Raw genomic sequence first — 21,478 nt, forward strand, 5'->3', positions numbered from 1 at the left:
AATAAAAAAAAATAAAAATATATATATAAATCACCAAAGGAAACTTAAAATATTGTTTCTTTAGGCAGTGAATAAAACAAAATTTTAATTTAATTTAATTTTGCTCAGATATTTCAGTGCATTTGTTCATTTCAAAAGCAAAAAAGACATTGCTTGACAATATTGACATATTTCCTAGATAAATATGAGTCAGTGTAATGGGGGGCTTATATTTCTTTTGCACTGTTAGAGGAATAGATTTTACCACCTTCCACAAGACCAGTTGTTATTACAGCCACTACTTCTGTTGTTTCTGAGTTAATTTAAAAACAATTCAGTTGATCTTTATGCCCAAACCTGAATCACCACATTATCATCATTTCACTGCTGTTAGAAAGGAAATAAGTCTGGAAGAGAATAAATCCATTGCTGTTATGAACATTCTTGATCTTGGAGTCTTCTGTTCTCAGTTTTTTGGCTGCAGGACACATCATTTTATGGGACAATGGACTGCTGTTCACAAGACTTTGCTAGAGGTCCTGCATTCTAAACTCACTGAGATTCATTATAATGAGCTGTGTCAAAATCTTTAATACTTGAGCCCTGTCTCAAACTGATTTAATTCAGAAGTAAACTCAGTGCAAAGTCACACTAAAGGCATCATGCAATATCTGCTTGCTCTCTGTGGGAGCAAAAGAAAAAGTAAATTTTTTCATGAGAGGAAAAAAAAACAAAAAAAAAAAAACCAACGTCATAGTTCAAATGAAAATGCCAATGATTTTTCAGGTGAACCTGGTGTTCCGGGTCCTGCTGGTACCATTGGTCAGAAGGGTGAACCAGGTTATGATGGGATTCCAGGTGCAGCTGGTGCAAAGGGTGAACAAGGTACTGTGACTGTCATCTCCAGTTCCCATGGTATGAAAATGCACAGACACAGGCTGCACAAGAATAGCTGGTAGAGGTGTGTACTGGTTTTGAGTCCTTTGGATGAAACCTTAGAAAATAAAGTCAGTATTGGTGTCTTACGATCATCCAGCATTGCAGTGTGATCATTTAGATGAGCAACTGTGTTTAATCAATGTAATATTGAAAGAATTTCTTTCACAAAGGCTGGTAACACTTTAAAGAATTGTGTTTTGGTATTAATTTCAGCCTGAAACTTAGCTGTGAAATAGTGGAGCAGCCTTGCCTTTTCTTTGTGTAGGGTTTTCAGTCATACAGGACTCATTGTGCTAAATACAATACCAGTACATAACAAAAACAGCCTCTGCCCTGAAGAACTTTTGCATAAGCCATTTATTTGGAGTTTGTATTTGCATAATCAAGTTTTATTTATTACAGGTTAAATGTAAGTACTTTTCCAACTTCTCCTTTTTTGCTGTCTCTGTACTGCAGGACTTCCAGGCAGGGGACTTCCAGGATTTCCTGGTGCAAAGGGAGATAAAGGTAAAACACGTACTTAAACAATTCTAAACCTCCTTCCCAACATACTATAAACGTAATTCTGTAATGCAGATATACTTTCTACTTCATTCTTTTACATCCTATGCCTTCTCAGAGCAGGCAGAAGCTCTGACAGGTTCAAATACTGATTTCTGTTACAGTGGCAACATCTTGGAGTTAGATATACCCTAAAATAGGTAATTATTCATAGTGTGGAATTCACTGCAAGCTGTGGTGTGATGAGGTAATATAAATAACTCTCATATTTGTGTGCTGTGCTTTTGACTCCAAGTATTTCTGTTTTCCTACTAATTTTGCAAGAATCAAAATTTAGTGAGGCTCTGTGCACCAGACAGCTATAGGCAGTGGTTTTGTGGCCAGGATACTGTAGTAATTTTTTTGCCTGAATCTATTTTGCAGCCCAGGTGTATTAATTGCTAAAATAGTTATCTACTATATCTCAATAGAGCATGTCTAAGCTATGCACAGGAGCATGGTGCAGAGATGTAAAAGATAGCAGAGTCCTGGTGAGATTTCACTGAAAATTTTTATTACCTGGGCTCAGGACTTAATAGCTTGGGTATAGCTGCATGACTATGAAAATTCAAGTCCCCTTATGTTCTTTGAAAAGTGTGTCACTACACTGTGCTGTGAGAATGGTTTCATTGGCTTGAGTGAGTGCTTGTTCAAGAGTATTTGTAATGCACCATGCTCCATTTTATGAAATAAGTATATCTTGGACACTAGGCTGCAATAGATATAGTACTGAAGAAATGTCAAACTGCTGTTGATAAAATTGTGTATAATGGAGGAATTTTCAATTTTAGCCATCCACAATTTTCCATTGTGGAAAGCACAAACAATTCAACTAGTCCATCCATGAAATTAACATGACATGGCAGACTTTGAAGAACTTACATAGCTTTAAATATCAATGCCCTACCTCACTCATTCATTCTACTAATAGAGGAAACTTGTCTGGACAATCCAAAGTGATAAACCAGAATTTCAGAATATATTTTATTTACCATCTCAGACTAATTAACAGTCATTAACTACTGTGAAAGCCCTAATGTTAGAGAACTTAATAGACGTAGCAAATTTTCTGACCATAGATTGGTAGGCATGTAGAGCACTAGATTATGCGAACACTTCTCTCGCCTTCCACATCTCTCATTTTGTCAGCTCAGCTCATTTAAAAATATCTGGGTTTAGAGTAAATATATATTCCACTTAAATGATTTGTGTTCTAAAGGTATTTCTTTGGTAGTTCCAAAGAAACAAGTCCAGGATTTAAAAACCTTGTTCTGCTCAAGTGGAGAGTCAGGGATAGTGTTCTCTATACATTTTGGGTTTTTTTATTATTGTACTTATACCAGTTACTCTGTATTCTTTTGCTCAATCTAAAACTAGATTGAATTGCAACTGTTAACTATTTATACAAGCTGGAAAGTAAGTACAATGGGTCTAAATCTAGATCTTAGTAAAAAAGTATTCGATTTTTCTCCAGGAGCGAGACCTTTTGTGCTTAGTCAAGCACAGCATCCGTTACTTGGCTATGACAATAATAATTGCTGTGGGGTAAGGGTTTGGGGGCTTTATAATCTTTGTGTAAGGAGTGGTAGAGGGATGCTGAATGTTAATCTATTTTAAAAGTGACTAAAAATAGCCCAGTGATGAGTTTAGATAAGAAAATGTATGTCAGTCAAACTACTTTCCTCATATTTTATATCGTAATGTGAAGAATCATACAGTTTTCCTGAAATTTTGCGTTTTTATAGAAATCTATAAAGTTAAGGTCAGTGTTTTCAGAAAGAATAAAGCTTACTACGAGTGGATAATATGGCAGAAGGTTTAAGTGATTGTGATAGTCTCTCTAATCGTGTCCTGTGGTTGTTTCAAATCTTAGGTGCAAAAGGCGAAGTGGGTTTTCCAGGATCTCCAGGAAGTCCAGGGATCCCAGGCCTGAAAGGGGAACCAGGATATGCAGGTCCACCAGGCCCTAAAGGCAGCCAAGGTCTTCCTGGGCTACCGGGAAGTGCAATTGAAGGTCCCAAAGGAGACAGAGGACCCCAGGGCCAGCCTGGTCTTCCAGGTAATTCTTCATCTTTATTGCTATTCATCGAGGCTCACCTAGTTAATTAATTAATAATACAATCAGTATTGCACATTTTTGTTTATCTTCTTCTCTCAGGTCAGGGAAAAGCCTTTGTTACAGGCAGTTTTGGCAGTATGTCCTAGAACAGCTGGTTTTATGTCCTCAAGCAGCTGGCTTTGTCCAGAAATCTTTCTAGTGTTGAGAAGGTTGCCTCCCATTTCCATGTTTCCCTATGGACTTTATTTACATTTTTGAGGCATCTGGAGATGTATGTTCCTGTGTCCTGGAGGTTAATGTATTTAAAAATGAGCCAGCTTGGCCTTTCCGTGGCAGTGGCCTGTGCTAGAGGCTAAGGAGGAGAGTGGAGCAGAGCTACAAAATATCTTTAGCGTGTTTATGCCTGAGGATGGACTATCTACTTGTTCTGCACATGTGGAAAACTGCCTCTATCAGCTACAGGCTGAGAGATGATTGGATGAGAAGTCTCCTTGCAACAGATTCTCCTACTTATTTTCTTGAAATAAGGATTGTTAAAACAATTATTTTGGTTCTGTCCATCTGTAGACGCTGTTTGTCCTCCATCAGATACTGCTGTAAGCCAATTTTTCTACTAAATACTCTTTTCTTCTGGTTTTTAGGTTTACCAGGTCCAACAGGGCCACCAGGACCTCCAGGTCTGAAGGGGGCCAAAGGAGAGCAAGGGAGCAATGGCTGGCCAGGGACTCCTGGGGGTCCGGGAATGAAAGGAGATCCGGGTTTCCAAGGACTGCCAGTAAGTTACTTTCATTACACTCCAGATTTGCTGAAAGCTGGTTCTTGTAATTATTGGATATATTAATCACACAGTTTCGTGTTCAAAACAATAATATTTTGTGTTCAAAGTGCCTTTGGACTCACTTCTGATGATGTAAAATCAGTTTGAAAACATTCCAGTGCTCTCCTTGGAAAGGCTGCCCCAGTGAGCTAACTAACTTATTAGAAATTTATAGATAGTGAGTGGTAACATACAACACCCAAAATATAATTTACAGTGTCTTAACAGTACAGGATGGCTGAAGCATATCCATAAATCTGATAAATGCATTAGTAGTTAATTTTAAAGGCTGCGTATTTCATGGTAAATTGCCTTCTGAAAATACCTGAACTGTTTGCTTTTGTTATGAAGGCTCTCAAATAAAGTGCAATTTCAGTACTGTCAGTGATGAAATATTGCTGATGATTTAGAACTACAAACAGGCAATACTATTAATACATTTTTGTCATATATTATTCATTTTCCCTGGCCTAAAATAGTCACTTTTCAGTATACTAGCAAGAATGAAATAGGACAGTCACCCAGAATAGTTTGCCTTCTATATTCTTTCTCTCAGGGTGTATGATCCCTTTTTCCATACTGAAAAATATGGTCTATTTTTTAACTTTTCATTCCTTCTTTCCTACTACTCTGGGAATGGAGATCATTTAGCCCAGAGTAGAAGGAGCCTCAGAGAGGACTTTATCATTCTCTAAAAGTCCTCGAAGGAAATTGTAGCCTTGGTCTCTTCTCCCAAGTAATAAATGACAGGACAAGAAGAAATGGCCTCAGGTTATGCCAGGGGGGCTTTAGATTGGATTTTAGGAAAAATTTCTTCACTGAAAGGGTGGTCAGGCATTAGAACGAGCTGTCCAGGGAAGTGATGGAGTCACCATCCCTGGAAGTGTAAATGTGTGGATATAACACTTGAGGTGTTTAGTTCAGTGGTGAACATGGTGGTACTGGGTTAATGGTTGGATTTGACGATCTTAGAAATATTTTCCAATCTTAATGATTCTATTAAAAAAAGGACAATAACAACAATAAAAATAATATTTATGGAAAAAAGGATGAGAAAATTCCTAGTGTACAAAAGGAAGAAATACTCAGGAATAAGGTCCTGATATGAAATGGAGGACTTTAAAGGTCCACTTTATTCTTGATAATGCAAAGATCTAGTGCATCTTTTTCTGCATCCAGGAGTCACTTCACAGAGACATCAAGGTTTTGTTTCCATGTTCAGACCGTTTTATATTTGATACCATACTGTACCATACCATACCAGCTTTGAAGGTAGTACATTCCAGCATAACACTCCAGTATATTTTCCCTGGTTTAATAATTTGCACTACTTTTGCAGAGAGCTAAATTTCTATACCCCAGGAAATTGTAAGGATTTTCACTGGTTGATATACCATTCTGAGACTGTTTGCTGAGAAAGAATGGGAAATGCCTAAGGGTTTTGATTCTGTGCCTTCAATCAGAAAAAATATTTCACTATTCTTGAGTCATAATTCATAGTAGGGGGTTGTTAACTCAGTGTGAAATGCTGCAGTGAGAGTAATATTAAATATTAAGCTTCCTCTGGTGGTACATACTAAGATGAGTTTCTAATGTCCCCAGTGTCACAGGCTCCTGCTCTGATTATGGCTCAATTGATCATACAGGTCTCCAGGCACATGGTTACCTATATCAGAATGGAGATTTTGTTGCAACATGAGTGACACAACCTGTCCAAAAATTGTATCCAAAGAAAGTAAATGCAGAGATCAGACTGTGAAATGCAAATCTCATGGGTTTTTTCCTATTCATTTTAGTGTTGAAATGGGAGAAGAAACATTTTCCTGAAATAATTTTGTTCTGTTTGGAACAGATCCAAAAAAGTTGTTTATCAAGCTGTATCTGATGCGAAAGAAAAGTTTAGGAAATGCATACTGTTACAGAAAGCATATTTTGATGTAAAGCTTCTAATAAACTCCTCTTATAAATATTTTTATGATTATAACCTAATATATATATATATATATATATATATATATATAAAAACCCCCTTTCTTTTAATGTGACGAATTCATAAGTGCTTTCAGAATGAAAGTTAGCCCTCCTGGTTTGGGCTTCAGAAATTCATGTATTATGATACAAAGAGACAGCCATTTCTTTAAACAATCCTCTATACTGTGACCATGTGACTAGAAGAAACCAGGGAATCTTACTTCATTAATGCCTTTCTTAGCACTCTTGAGAGTAGCATCTCTTTTGTTTAACTTTGGAGTCTTTGGAAGTTTAACTGGCATCCATTTTTGAACTAGTCATCTCTTCTCCCTTTATAATCAGTGAAAAGAATTAGACATTTGTTGTTCTGCTCACCTTAATATAAACATCTAACTTGCACTGAACGAAAAATCACTCCTGTGTGCCTATTCTATTGCTCTGCAAATATGATAAGATGACTTCTACTGTTGGTATTATTTTTCACTGGGTGTTTAATTCACATCTCCATCTTCTGGTCGGTTGGTTATTTAGCAAAGGGATTTTATTTCTTTCCTCCACCTGTGTTCCATGTTTTATTATATAGTGAACTATCACTGTCATACGAAATCAGTCAGGGAGAAACTCTAAACTATACTTACAAGCTTCTTGCAGATAATCTGCAACAGACAAAAGAAGAAAAGGAAATTGGCAGCCATTTGAATGACTATTTACAGTGTCTTTTGAAAAAGGGTCTTGGTTTTCCTTGAAGTGAGGCTACAGTGAACTTGTTACCATTAATTTCAGGGCTACAGTTAGAATGGTGAAGGCAGAAGGAGGAGTTCCCATTGTGTTTGAAGCGTTTTAAGTCCTTGAGTGTTTTAGCCCTGTTGAAAAGTAAAAATCTGCAGAGAATTATAAATTGTTGAGCATATTTAATTTCATCCTATGTGTGAATGTAGAAGTTTTCAAGTCTGATAGAATTTCCCCATTTAATTATCTAACTAGCAACCTCCTGCTGGGACTGCACTGAAATTAGTATCTCCTGAGATTTGTGCTTACAGATGTTTTTTGTAATAATATGGTCTATGTTTGAGAACCTTTTTACTGGCTGCAGTGCAAGTAGGATCTCATTCTGGTCTGGTATCCTTGTAAGGCAAAAAATAGTTCAGAAAGAGCAAAGTGACACTCCTGTTCCTGTAGAAGAAGCTTCTCAGCTAGTCAAGGGAGAGAATGACCATTTCTTAAATTTAATGGATTTCTCATATTTTATTTTTTTCATAGCTTTCCAGTAAGACACAGCCTACTTGAGAGTCATATCATAATAGTGTAGGATAACTATATTTCACATTTTCTTTTATGCAGGGTAGTCCTGGTTTGCCAGGAGATATTGGTCCAAAGGGTGATCTCGGTCCTCCAGGAGTTCCAGGTGTTCCAGGTGAGGAGAAAACTTAACATACTCCTGAAAAGTATGCAAAAATGTCTCTTTCACATCCTTCCTCTATCAAAAGAAATGCCCAAAGAATGTTGACTCAATGTTAATAATTACTGAACAGGACACTGAAAGCTGTGTCAAAAAACATACAAAAGCATTGAGATTTTTCTTAAGGTTTTTTTCTCTTGCCTATTCTTTTTTACAATTAAATGTGCACTTCCTTTAAGAGATGGATATAAAATCGATTGTTAGATGCTACCAGTCAAGAATCTTCAAGATTCCTCAGGAATCTTTCTTGAGAATTGCTAAATGTTATAGCTATATTTGAGGAAGTGAGCTCTGTATGTCTCTCTTGTTACATATGTTCCTGCTAGTGTCACCATCATGTACATGAAAATACCAGATGTATTAAAAATACAGTTATTAATAAGAAAAACATAATGCTTTTAATCTAGAGAATGATATTATTAAAGTAAGAGAACTTTGGGGAGAAGTAAGAGAAAAAAAATATAAATTTATTTTCAGTCATCATTTCTTTTGTGACTTAGTGGTGGTGTTTGTATTGTGTTCCTGCAAACAATTTAAAAGTACTTGAGCAAATAAAGTCACGTCCTTTTCAGGATCATGGGGTTATACATGATTATTCCACACATATCCTTCCAAATCAAGAAATTATTGAATTTTCATGCAAATATTTCCTTTGACTTCAGGTCCAAAAGGAACTCCTGGCTTCCCAGGCCTTAAGGGTGAGCGAGGTGACCAAGGTCTTCCTGGATCTAAAGGTATGATGAAGACTTGTGCTTTTTTTCCCCAGATTTTTTCAGTAAAATTGTTATTTTTGATTAATTTGTTGTTATTTGTGGCTGTAACTCCGTCACTCTTTTGTTCTGTGTAAAAACTCATAATATGAAACCAGGTATCATATATCAGCATCTGAATGGTCAGATTAGAATCACAGGATGTTTGAGTTTGAAGGGATCTTAAAAATCACCTAGTTTCAACCTGCCTGCCATGGGCAAGCACATCTTTCACTAGATCAGGTTGCTCAGAGCCCCATCTAACATGGCTTTGAATGCTTCCAGGGATAGATCTTCTGTAGCTTCTCTGGGAAACCTCTTTTCCAGTGCCTCACCACCCTCACAGTAAAAAATTTTCCTCCTTAAGTCCAATTTAAATTTACACTCATCCTGTAAACACTTCTTTCTTTCACACTGCTGCCCCTTGTCCTGTCACTCCAGACCCTGGTAAAAAAAAAATCTCTCTCGGTGTTTCTTATAAGCCCCTTTTATGTACTGAAAGCCACAGTAAGGTCTTCCCTGGGCCTTCTATTCTCCAGGCTGAGCAAGCCCAGCTCTCTCAGCCTGTCTTCACAGACCTCTTCCACCCCTCTGATCATTTTCATGGCCCTGCTCTGGACCTAACAGAGCTCTAACAGGTACATGCCCTCCTTGTACAGGGGACCCCAGAGCTGCATATAATATTCCAGGTGGGCTCTTATGAGAAGAGAGCAGAGGAGGAGCATTACTGGTCGCACTTCTTTTCGTGTAGCCCTGTATTGGCTTTCTGGGCTGTGAGCAGACATTGCCGACTCATCCCGTTTTTCATCTACTTGTGTTTCCCAAGTCCTTCTCTGCAGGGGTGCTTGCAATCCATTCATCCCCCAGTCTGAACTGATATTGTGGATTGCTCTGGCCCAGGTGTAAGACCTTGCACTTGGCCTTGCACTTGTTGAACTTCATGAGGTTGCCATTGGCCCACTTGTCACGCATGGCAGGGTGCCTCTGGATGGCAGGATGGCATCCCTTCCATCCAGCATCTTGACTAGACCACTCAGCTTGGGGATATTTGCAAACTTGCTGAGACAACTCCATGCAGCCTAAGGCCTGGACAGCTATTTCAGTCCATGAGAAGTGTTTGGCTAGAGATACCAGCACAAATAGGCTTCCATTTGGGAAGCTCTGCAGTTTCCTTCACAAGTGAAGTCTAGGATGTGTTAATATCTTGTGACTGTCTGTGAGAGGTTCCAGTCTCTGAGTGCATAAATGGCAATACAAGGTAACATTTTTTTTCCCTTTTTTTTTTTTTTATTGTGCAATACTAAATACGTGCTATTTTTCTTGGTTGATTTCCACAGGTTTACAAGGCCCACCAGGCCCACCAGGTCCTTTTCAGCTTATTAAAGGGGATCCTGGCTTACCTGGACCTGTAGGACCAGTTGGTCTCAAGGGATTCCCAGGACTTCCAGGTCCCAAAGGACAACAAGGTGAGAGTTTCTAATTTTTCAGTAGAAACACATTTTTTGTAACGTAAAATAGACCAAAAGTAGTCTAGATACTGCAAGATTTTTGGTATAATGTTATCCGATTTTTGTAAGCCACTTAAATTGTGTCAATGATAAAGAAGCTCCTTTTTGAAGCTCATCCAAAATAGATGCCTTCCTGGTGATTTTTTATAGGCTCTCTGCAGGCATCACATCCGTATTTGAAATCAGCAGCAGGCAGAATGACTTGCAACACACTCCTTATCCTTTCCCCAAAATGTATTTGTTAGGCTGTCTTCTGTAATTAGTCTTGAATCAAAACTTAATTACTGTGTGTCTCTGTGAGAAGAAAGCATGAGGAATACCATTTGATCCTGGAATGAAAAGTGTTTCCTGAGGAAGCTTGTTCCATGATGCTGGATTTCTTCTTTTAGTCCAGATATTGCAATTTTTATAAAGAGTAGGTGAACTGCAAAAGTGAAACACACTAGCAAATAAGAGAATGGAGCAAGTGGTAGGAAAAATGAAATGCTACCACAAGGACACATCCTTCAGAATGATGGGAAATGGAGAACGGGAGCTTAGGAGTGTTAAGATTCCAAGGGAAAGCTTTTTTTCCTTAATTACTTATATAGAGTTGATAGAGAATTACAGTGGAGGATAATGAATATCTTCTTCCTAGTTAATATAGTAGATATTAAATTTTCCTCTTGAGGGTGGGATGCAACTCTGCAACAGCTGTACTTTATGAAATAGCTATGAAACAGCCTCAGTGATTGAACACAGCATGGGTTTGCTTGTGCAGAATCCATTGTTCTATCACTAGTAGTCAATTCAGTACATCAACACAATATTTCTTTTTGGGTGGTCAGGAAAAGGAAAGCTGTGAGTGTCTAAAGCTTCTGATGAGTCACAGAAATGTTGCTATAGTGCTGATGGTATTAACTTCCGTTTTTTGAAGTCAGATTTGCTGAGTTTATGTAGGATTCATAGCATCCCTAAAAATTGATAAATGGAAGACATAAAATATGGCTGAATTGGGAAGAAGCTAAGAGAATACCACTGTTCAGGACCCTACTTTTTTACAGTCTATTTTTGATTGAGTCATAAGATAAGCAGAGAGAGAAGAGATTCCTTTTCATATTCCAGGCAAATGCTAGTTATTTTAGAAGCACACTCTCTCCTTACTTCCTTTCTTCTCTACTATAGAACCACTTTGCCTTCAGTAACTCTTATATGTGCTCTTGGTATGGGAGTGTATGTACTGAATCTCCATTAGTTTAGTTTATGCTGGGGCATACCTATGCTGTGCTGTATTAAAACCAAAAAGTCAGAATGAACATGACATACTATCCAGTAATAATTATTGCTTGTTTTTCAACAGGGGTGACAGGACCTTCAGGTGTACCTGGACCACCTGGTAGTCCAGGGTTTGATGGTCAGCCTGGGCAGAAAGGAGAAGCTGGTCCTTTTGGTCCCCCAGGTAAGTTCCTGCATTCTTCAAAGACTTGATTCCTTCATGGAAAAATAACATATGATATTAGGTGTGAATGTATCTAATTTCACTTCTTCAGTTATGTAGGGAGAGTACTGCTGTCTACAAAAATAAAATGAGCCTCTCTGTATTGTAGGGCCCAGAGGATTTCCTGGTCCACCTGGCCCTGATGGCTTGCCCGGGGCTATGGGCCCACCTGGGGCACCATCTGTTGCTCATGGCTTCCTTGTTACCAGACACAGTCAAACCATTGAAGAACCTTCGTGTCCATTTGGAACAAGGCTGATTTACCACGGCTACTCCTTGCTTTATGTACAAGGCAATGAACGAGCACATGGCCAAGATCTGGGTACGTAGAGACCAAATTAGAATTCTGTTAGGATTCATTACAAACCAAATTCTGCTCTCATTTGTAGAACTGCATTAAGCAAATCTGTGAAATTGCTCTGGCTCAGACCTAGGCATCCCAGAGCAAGGAAGATGTTTCTATACCACAGTGAATACAACACCTAGTTACTGAGATGGCTCATGGGGTCTGGACAGTCAGATGGAACTGGGTTTGCTCAGCATTAACAGATATTTATGGGGGCGCCATTATTGCAGTCTACAGCTGTCTAGAGAAAGGGTAGAGTATGGAGTCCCTTCTCAGAGGGTCTCAGTGACAGAAGCAGCAATGGACACAACTATGAGACACATTTTAGTGAAGCATAAATAAGACCTCCTTTATCATGCTGATGGTCAACCATTGGAACAGAGAGATGGTTGAATTTCTTGTCTTTAGAGATCCTCAAAACTCAACTAAATCTGGACCCAAGAAACCAGATCTAACTGGCAGGACAGTAGGATAGACAATCTCTAGAGGTCTATTCCAACCTAATGTATTCCATAATTCTATAGGCAAGACTAGACTACTCCTTTCCTTGTCCTGTTCATTCCTCATGAAGCTAAGAGAATTCACTTCCTCTGAGAAAACTGAGCTGTCCAGAGCAAGTGTTCTCTGCCTTTTTTAACTGCTTCTGGAAATAATTGTTAGGCAGTTGGCAGTGGTTTAACAAAACTGTTAAGAAATAACCTTTCACTTGACGTTTCAGGCACAGCAGGAAGCTGTCTTCGTAAATTTAGTACCATGCCTTTCTTATTCTGCAATATCAACAACGTCTGTAACTTTGCATCAAGGAATGACTACTCCTACTGGCTGTCTACTCCTGAGCCCATGCCAATGAATATGGCTCCTATCACTGGTGACAATATCAGACCATTCATCAGCAGGTATGGTTTCAGTTCTGCTTATTTATAAAGTGAAAAAGCCTGTGGAAAAAGCACGCAGGGTACTTTATTTTTCTGGACAAGGTTTTTAATCTGTATATTTTTATTTCCTGCCTTTCAATTTAAAGTTTGAATTCTTTTGATGAAATGTTTCAAAGTGTGCATGTTTTCCGTTTAGACTTTGATAAAAAATAAATCCATTCTGGGGGAAACCCAAACAAATAAAATAGCCTATTTTGAGTATAATTGAAATGAAAAGATTTACTTTGAAATGTTGTCTTGCAAAAGCTGTGATGTACTTTGAAGGAGAAATTTTTTTCCATTGTCTCACAATTCTTGTCTGAAACACTTCTGTTTTTTAACTAGCCATAGCTAGAAGCTTTTTAGGGCTCAGTTTCCTTTTGTTTAAAAATGGTAGCATTTTTATCATACAGTAGACTGACAGCCTTCTTCAATTGTTTTAGACATTCAGCTTGAATGTAGCCATTATTGTCTGAATTAAAGGAAACAATTGCAACATCAATCATCTGGTTTTCTTAATAATTCTAGATTCTCAGCTAGCATAAGGAATGGTGCTTATATCAGAGACATAACTGTTCTGCATCAATGCATCATGTTGAACTTTTAGTCCATTTGAAATTTTAAGACCACTAGAAAACCTCCTCTGGCATAATATGTCCAATGCTGAAGGCAGAGTTGCGAGCAAAAGTGTGCCAAACTGCCCCACCATTAGATATGAATCTGACAAGGGAATCTTTGACTTACAGCTTAAGTGATAATCATTAGATATAGGCATTACTGTCCTTTCTGTCATTGCTTCTAATCTGTATCAGCTCCTGCTGATCCCTCTTCCAGCCATATCTAATGAATGTGAGTGGAGATTGCTGGTAATGATTTCTCAGGTACATCCAAGAGAAAGGACAATCCAAATCAGCAGTAGGTTGTATTCTGGACATCCTGGATGTTCGAAAAGCTATATGGTTCTACTGCAAAACATTTGATGTTTATTTTGCATTGTGGAATCCATCTTGTATCTGCAGTCGTACTCTGTATTCTTACTTTTGGTTTAGTACCAAAGAAGTTGGTATATTTTGAAAATGAATGAGCAGATTAAGGACAAGATTCTCAGGAGAGACTATAGCTTTTGTTAGTCTAAATTTTTGCTTGTTCGTTGCATGTGAATGGAAGAGGCTTGACTTTCAGAAAAAGTTCAAATTGCCAACCTCTGAAATTCATATTCCTTTTATGCCATCCCATATCATGCACCCAAAATAGCCTTTAACAGTCACGTTTGAAACTCTTGCTGAAGGAGGTACTAACCAACCCTTTGCCTTATCTTATGCCTACGGATTAGCTTTTGCACCATAAGGACGCGTAAGTGTGTACATGTATATACATATGTGTGTGTGTGTGCATGTATGCTTATGTGGTTTTCTCCTTTTAGTCATAGCAATGAGTGAAATAGATGTGATATTCATTTTAGAAAACTAGCGAAGAATCTGGAAGACTCTTCTTTCAATTTATTTTATTAGTTGCTACTTTTTAACCAACAGTTTTTCCTGTCCAAATGTAGAAAATGTGTAGAAGTGTCACCTGATGCCTTGAATCATAGGACTTCTTTTCCTGTAAGGCCTTCTGCTGAATTATCAGCAATCTCTTGAAGCAAAGCAGAGCTCCAAGAATAGAGGCAGCTTTACATTCCTTCTTTAAACTTACTCTTTCATTGATGTATTTCTTAAAATAACTCTCTTGCTTCTGCACTAAAGATGAAGGCAGTAGGTATGAAAGCAGTCTTCACAAGGCAGAAGGAGAAGGCTTTCATTCTGAATACCTTTGCTTCTCTGCATTTTCCAGAATTCAGCTTAATTCATTTTGCACTTCATTCTTTTCCCTGCTCTGATAACAGGAATCAGACTGTTTAGTTTTAAATAATTTTCATAATTGCTAACTGCAGCAGCCAGTTGAAGAGTTGTACAAGAAAAAACTGATTATATCTACCAAATTCCTTATTACCAGCCCCCATATTAAAATTCCAGCCCAGCTCATGGGTTTGTTCTGATTCTATGAAGGCATGATTGGTCATTGGATTATTCAGTAACCTAGCAGTTCTGTGACACAAGGAATTTATCTAAAGTAAAAGACCTGGTGCTGCATGCCTTTCTGGAGAATTGCTTTGAAGTTTGTTGTGCAAGTTACTTTGCTGGAAATATCTTACTGGAGAAACAGACCAAAAATGTACATAAAACACACTTTCAAGGAAAATGCATGGGAAAGAGTCTGCATTAGATTAGCTTAGCAGTGATTGCCTTTGTAAGACATTTTCCAGAGAGATGGCTTTTTCTCTGGAAGTCAGAGCTAAGTTTAGGATGATGAATTGCTGTTACTTGTTTCTGATCACACTAGACCACTTTTGAGTGATACTTGCTGAGATACAGTGTTTGGCTATTTGCTCCCCATGTTCATGACATTGAGAACTTTTAGAAACTTCAATACAAACAGTAGTAGAAAAAAGAAAAATGTGTGTAAATATTCAGATAAGAGGTGTCATTCTTTTCTCATAGGAAAACTAATAGGAATAAGACTTAATAGTTGAACTCTCTCTTAGTAAGGGAGAAATTAAGAAGTTTACAAAACAAATTAGAAAAGAACAAAAAAGAGAAAAGAACCAGTTGGCTGTTTTTCTAAATGAAACATTGTGATTTTCCTTTGGTTTTGAACGTGACATTTTCTATTTCAAGATTTCTAGCTTCTGAATAAAGAACTATTAATCCTTAAGTGCATACAGCTCATTCATGCCTTGGTCCTTCTAGATGCTCTGTGTGTGAGGCTCCTGCTATGGTAATAGCTGTTCACAGTCAAACAATTCAAATACCACCGTGTCCTGAAGGCTGGAGTTCACTTTGGATTGGTTACTCCTTTGTCATGGTAAGTGCACTAAGACATACTCTGAGCTGAGGAAAGCATTTGTTTCAGGGTTTTTATCTATGGAAATTTAGTATCTGACTCTGTCCCTTCAGGTTTTAGGAGGGCATTAAACCTCTCCCCTTTGCAGTGACTTCAAAAAGAATCTCATCATTTTCCCAGGCAAGGCCTGGGCATGGTCTGAGACACAGCTGGGTCCAAAGCTGTTAGCACTTGGCAATGGGGGAGAGGCTGCTGTGATGTGGGGTGAGAATGGAGTTAGCTATTCAGATAAAAGCCATACCAGACCTTATTCCTCCTATTCAGATAAAAGCCATACCAGACCTTATGCCTCCTGGGCCAAGAGCTAGCCCTGGCATGTTGCTTACATAGAGATAGTTTGAGTCCTGCTGTCTCTCCTGGGGGACTTCTGTGCACACAGCTGCCCCTGAAGCTGATACTGGTATATGCCCCTGAAGCGTGTGTCATGCTGCTGTTGAGTGAGAGAATCCATAGGAGTCTTCAACTCCACCTTCTTTTTCCTCCTTGAGCTGAGCAACAAAATAGCAGATTGCCAGAACAGAGGACAAGGAGAGAAGTGAGAAGAATTATTTGTGTGAGAGATTCATTAACGTTGTAGCAGAAGAGGCAAAGAGTGCCTCTGTGACCAATGCTTTTGCCTTTTCCTAGCACACCAGTGCTGGTGCGGAGGGCTCTGGCCAGGCCCTGGCATCCCCTGGCTCCTGCCTGGAGGAGTTCCGCAGCGCTCCCTTCATTGAATGCCATGGCCGGGGCACCTGCAATTACTATGCAAATGCTTACAGCTTCTGGCTTGCCACTATAGAAAGGAATGAGATGTTCAGGTAAGTTTGTGTTTTATTTATCACTCTTTGAGACTCAGTTGAGCCTTACTGCTGCAAAAAAGAAGTATTTTTTGAGTGTAATAGAGGTTTGAGTACTGGCTGTCCACCAGCACAGTTAATTATGTAGTTAATTATTTCTATAACAGAAAGAAAAAAATTAGTAGCTTCTGGGGGAATTAATGAATGTATCATCAGTTAGCGTTTGCAATGTGTCATTTGTACCATGTATTTTGCTTTTCAAAATCATCTAACAGTGTTCACAATTCCACTGTTTCTGATTGTATTCACCAAGTGGTAACTGGGATAGGCTGACATACTGATTGAAATTAGATCAGAATATAAAATTTGCTGTAAGTGGATGTTAACATATAATAGAACTACTTGCAATTTGTACAGGTGTTAAACTAAGTGAGTTGAACAATTACTTACCTTTCCCTAATGTTAGAGGAAGTATGTTTGAGTAAAATGCAGCTGGTGGTAATAGGTTTTGTTCTGGTCTCCTGCACATGAGTATTTTTCAACACAGGCTAATTTGTACTGTAAAAATGTTACTAATATGTTAGCATATAGGTCAGTTCCCATGTCTGCATAGCTTAACTGGTCAGCAGACATTCCTCTGGAGTTCAGGTAATCACCCTCTTCCACCACAGTCCTGACTGCTGCTCCTCTTACCCTTCATCTTTTCGTGTCTTCTAGATCTATGAATGCTGCCTTGCCTGTCTCAGAACGAAACAGGTTGTTTAGCCAGTTTTCACTCTTTGTTTATCAGATAGCTGTCAATGGAGTAGGTATTAAAATTGAGCACTGAGATTGAGTATTGTTGGGGCTGTGATAATCTCATCAATCAGAAAAACTACTACCACAAATACCCCACCACTGGGGTAAGCCCTGGATTCCAGGAAAGAGGAAAGGTGGTCAGAAGAAAATTTAGAGTGAGCACTACAGTTGTTTCAATTCCTTGAGTCCTACCCAGAGACCTCTCATCTTCACATGCTTTTCTGGCTGCAAACTATGCCTCAGATTAATAAAATAATCCCAGAGTGTGGACCTGCCCTGCTATCAGAAAACACAAATACTCTTTAATTTCCTGTAAACTCATAATATTTTTTAATGAAAAGCATTAAATGCAAGCACACCTTTGTCTGGAAATTATTTATTTCTAGTTGCTAGGAGTAATTACTTATGGCAGGTTAGAGAAAAAAGGCTTTGGTTTTTGTTTATATGTGACATCACATAATTTCCTTTGCCATCTTTTCATTTGTGTTTAAAGTCACAAGAATTAGCAGCAACTCATAAACAGTCAAATTTCAGCTTCTTTGCCTAGTTTTATTTTATTATCCAGATTCTAGATTGTTTTCAAACTGCTGCTTTAACAGATGATGTTCTAGGTTAAGGAAATGTTATGCCTCGTGAAAGAACTGAATTCTTCAATAAGTGTGTGATGTTTAAAACTAATCTTATGATAGTTTGTGACCAAACATGGAAGTGATTACACACTGGAGAACTTAGGAACACCTTCTTGATTCAGCAGAGACTGGAAGGGAGACTTGCATTCCAAACTGGTGTTGTCAGTTATGAACCTGAAATTGTTAATGGGTCTTTTCTTTTTTTTCTTTTCCATAGGAAACCGACTCCCTCAACCTTGAAAGCCGGGGATCTACGCTCAAATGTTAGCCGTTGTCAAGTCTGTATGAGAAAAACATAATGACTTTTGAATTTCAACTAATTTCACACAATATGGTGCTATTTGTTTAACAGCAATGAAGCCTAGACATATATCATATGTACCTCATTGTTGTCCAATATGAAAACAGTAAAGTGCCTTTTAGGAACTTGCATAACTAACACACACTGCTTTACTGGCCCTGTCCTTGCTAAAGAAGAAAAGAGACAACAAAGATAAGCTTCAAATGTTGACATGCCAAATGGCACTTTTGATCAAAGTATATGTATTTTTTATATAAATGCAATGCACTGATAGAATAAAACGTCAGCATTTATCAAGAAAAAAATGCAAAGGTGCTAGGAGGTATGCAGTTCTGCCTTATACTGTTTGACCCCCTTTCTCATTCTTGTATTATATATTTAGATTCATTTTTCTTCCCCAGATAAGTTTGTTACCGTTATCTAGGTGTCTTAAAATCCCAGACTCTTGGGTATGTACTTATTGTTCTTGTACAAAGAAATACTAATGTAAAAAAGAGATTTGGGATTACAGACTTGTGGTTCAGCAACATGTAACCATCTTTTCACAACATAGAGTGCCATCCTGCAAACCTTTGCTTCTGTTTGTAGCCTTTAGTGCTGTCAGTATTAATGGGTCTACATCTGGAAGACATTGCCAAATTGGCTTCACAAATAGGCATGTAAGTGTTTCTGCTATGTTGGTACTATGCAGCTTCTTTGTGCAGTAGAACAAACTTTCCTGTGGAATAAAGAATGATCCAGCAATGGTCAAGAAAAAAAAAAGATATAAATATTTTAGTAATTTATATAGATATCAACCATTAGGCAAATCAAGCTCTGAGTTTATAATTTCAAAAAGAAGCTTACAAAATTTTTCTTCTTTTCAGTGTCATGAATTAGGTGTTAAATGCCAAAATATGATGTGAAATGTTCATTTTACATAGCCATTTCAATACTGAAGTTGCAGAGATTGAACCCAGGTTAATAGTTATTTGTGTTTATAATAGTAAATCCTGCTTTGAGCTTATAGTCTTTATTCTGTATTTAATATTTTTCAGGGTTTTAAACACTACTCACACACTGAATGACTTGATTTTTAAAAGTATAAGGCCTTAATTTTGTTAATATTGTGCCAAAAAAATTCTTCAAAGTGGCCTCAGAAATATTTCTAAAAATTTCTATGCAATGATACCATTGTTTGAGCACGTCTGTGTCCAAAAATGTTTTATGGACTATTACCATGCAAATACCAAAAGATTTTTGCAAATGCCAAGGCCTTTGTGTAATTTCTTACATGTGTATTTCTTAAAAATTCAAGTTTGTAATAAAACTATTTGTGTAAAAAAAAAAAAAAAAAGAAGAAACAAAGAAGTTTTTACTAATTTGTTATTAGCATTCATTTACAGCAATTAATTATTTTTTAATAAGCCACCAATAAATGCACAAGCTTGCTGCAATCATAGATGATTTTTGTTTTGCACATCTTGCAGATGTACAAAGCATCTTCTAAAGGGGGAAACAGGGCACTGTACTGACACCTCTGTTGTTATCTTGTAAGAACTGAACTGATAGATGAAACATGAGAAACTTATCACTGAAATGTATTTGATATGAACATATTACAAAAATCTGCTAACTTCATCTCAGCTCATGGGAATCAATCAAATGATGCACAATTTTCACTTTTCCTTTTCCTTTAAATTTTTCATGCACAAACAGAACTGATTTATGCAGGATAAAAATTAAAATATCTCATATAACTTTGCTTTTAAGTGGGCAAGATGAATCTTGGCTCTGGTTGAAGAGGAAATGGGCCATGCTATCGTTTTTCATGGCAAAAGCACATAATATGCTAAAGTTTCTTGTTGTTTTCCAAAATTTGTGAAGACACTGTGGCTGCTACTGCTGTTTTGAACTTGGCTTTCACTTAAAATCCTTCCAGATATTCTCTGACCAAATGGCTGAAGGCTCCTGCATAGAAATTGGCATTTCATTTAGCAATGATTCTTAACTCTCGTGGAAGTTCTGAGACACTTGATAATCTTATTTATAAGATTATTTATAAGTCTTCATGAAAGTTCTTTTCTACTCTATAAAATAAAACAGTCTGATTATGTCTGAGCAGCCTCATGCAGGGTTTTCCCAAGACACTTGATATCCAGAAGAAGAGGAGAAGACTATAAGGTGGTATAAGACTATAAGATACCTTGTGGTATCTAGGAAAAATTATTCAAAAATTGAGTCTTCACTGACTCAGAGCATCCAAACTGCTGCTCACACTCTACGTTTTATCTCCTGGTCAGCTAGGGATTTAATTTGCTGTGGTCAAATTTCTTAGAACTGCCAGACAGTTTGGTTTATAAAGTTCTTAATGTATGTTTAAATCAGCTTGATGTATATGAACCCTTGTCTTCTCAATTGGGAGCATTTGGAAACAAGGTCCTTTGAAAATTTGTGAAAACTGTTTGAACTGTAGTTTGATGTCTTCCTTATCTAATAGTAATTATTTATTCTATAACCTCCAGTTCATAAAATGACCTAAACCATTCACATGCTAAAGATGCTGTTTCTTCTTAAATCACTCACTAAACTTTTTGGTGCTTATTGGATATCAGTCAGATCTCCTGAAAATGTGTGAATGCTAGATTTTGATGCCCTGGGTGAAGAAGAGCCCGTGTGAAACACTGCCTTGCTTTCAAAAACCTCTTAAGTACCCCATATTCAGGCATTTTTGGCCAGTGTTGTGGCTACAATAAAGTTCATTGTGTGAACAGGCAACTGCTAACTCATCAGTTATTCAAATCATGTTGCAGAAGCTTCAATTTCAGGAGAAAATTTTGAGTGCAGTACTTGAAGAGTCACTGTCATGTTCCAAATAAATACATTTCTAAAACAGCAGGTGGTGCCCTTGCTCTCTTTGTGGTAGCACTGAGACGGACAGCATTACACTAACAAATACCTTGGTCTCTAATCTACTAGCATGACCCTATTGAGTATATGACTATTTCCCCATGTCTCCATCTCTACTTTGACACGTTCTAGTCACCAGCAATTTTCCTTTTGAAATAGGAATGGATCAGTTTTAAATTAAAAAAATTTCCATACATACTGCAAAATAATATTATAATTAGATGATCCAATATATATTTTGTGTTTTTTCTGATAAATGTACATTCAGTTTATAAATATATCTTATCTGTTTCATAGTAGTAACTTCCTTGCTGAAACACTCTTTTTTCTATATAACAGGACTCCTGAGGACAATATCCCCATACTAGGCTCCCAGAAAAA

At 37.6% G+C, this 21,478-nt stretch overlaps 1 protein-coding gene across 3 annotated transcripts in view; it reads left to right on the forward strand.

The window, feature by feature from the left end:
* The window catches only part of COL4A1 (collagen type IV alpha 1 chain), a 119,540-nt gene extending 98,458 nt beyond the window's left edge, over nt 1–21,082 (forward strand). For 2 of the 3 annotated variants that reach the window (XM_072933668.1, XM_030280344.4), the window contains exons 40-52: nt 766–864; nt 1,375–1,425; nt 3,332–3,517; nt 4,159–4,292; nt 7,647–7,719; nt 8,427–8,498; nt 9,851–9,979; nt 11,361–11,459; nt 11,608–11,820; nt 12,563–12,740; nt 15,548–15,662; nt 16,329–16,501; nt 18,125–21,082. In XM_072933668.1, the coding sequence (XP_072789769.1) occupies nt 766–864; nt 1,375–1,425; nt 3,332–3,517; nt 4,159–4,292; nt 7,647–7,719; nt 8,427–8,498; nt 9,851–9,979; nt 11,361–11,459; nt 11,608–11,820; nt 12,563–12,740; nt 15,548–15,662; nt 16,329–16,501; nt 18,125–18,206 (1,604 nt within the window). In that variant the 3' untranslated portion in view covers nt 18,207–21,082. Of the gene's footprint in view, nt 1–765; nt 865–1,374; nt 1,426–3,331; nt 3,518–4,158; nt 4,293–7,646; nt 7,720–8,426; nt 8,499–9,850; nt 9,980–11,360; nt 11,460–11,607; nt 11,821–12,562; nt 12,741–14,091; nt 14,112–15,547; nt 15,663–16,328; nt 16,502–18,124 lie in introns of all 3 variants that reach the window. The other variant, XR_012057492.1, reaches the window with a different exon arrangement.
* Nucleotides 21,083–21,478: the final 396 nt, after the last annotated feature.

Source organism: Taeniopygia guttata, chromosome 1 (assembly GCF_048771995.1).
Source record: "Taeniopygia guttata chromosome 1, bTaeGut7.mat, whole genome shotgun sequence".
NCBI lineage: Eukaryota > Metazoa > Chordata > Aves > Passeriformes > Estrildidae > Taeniopygia > Taeniopygia guttata.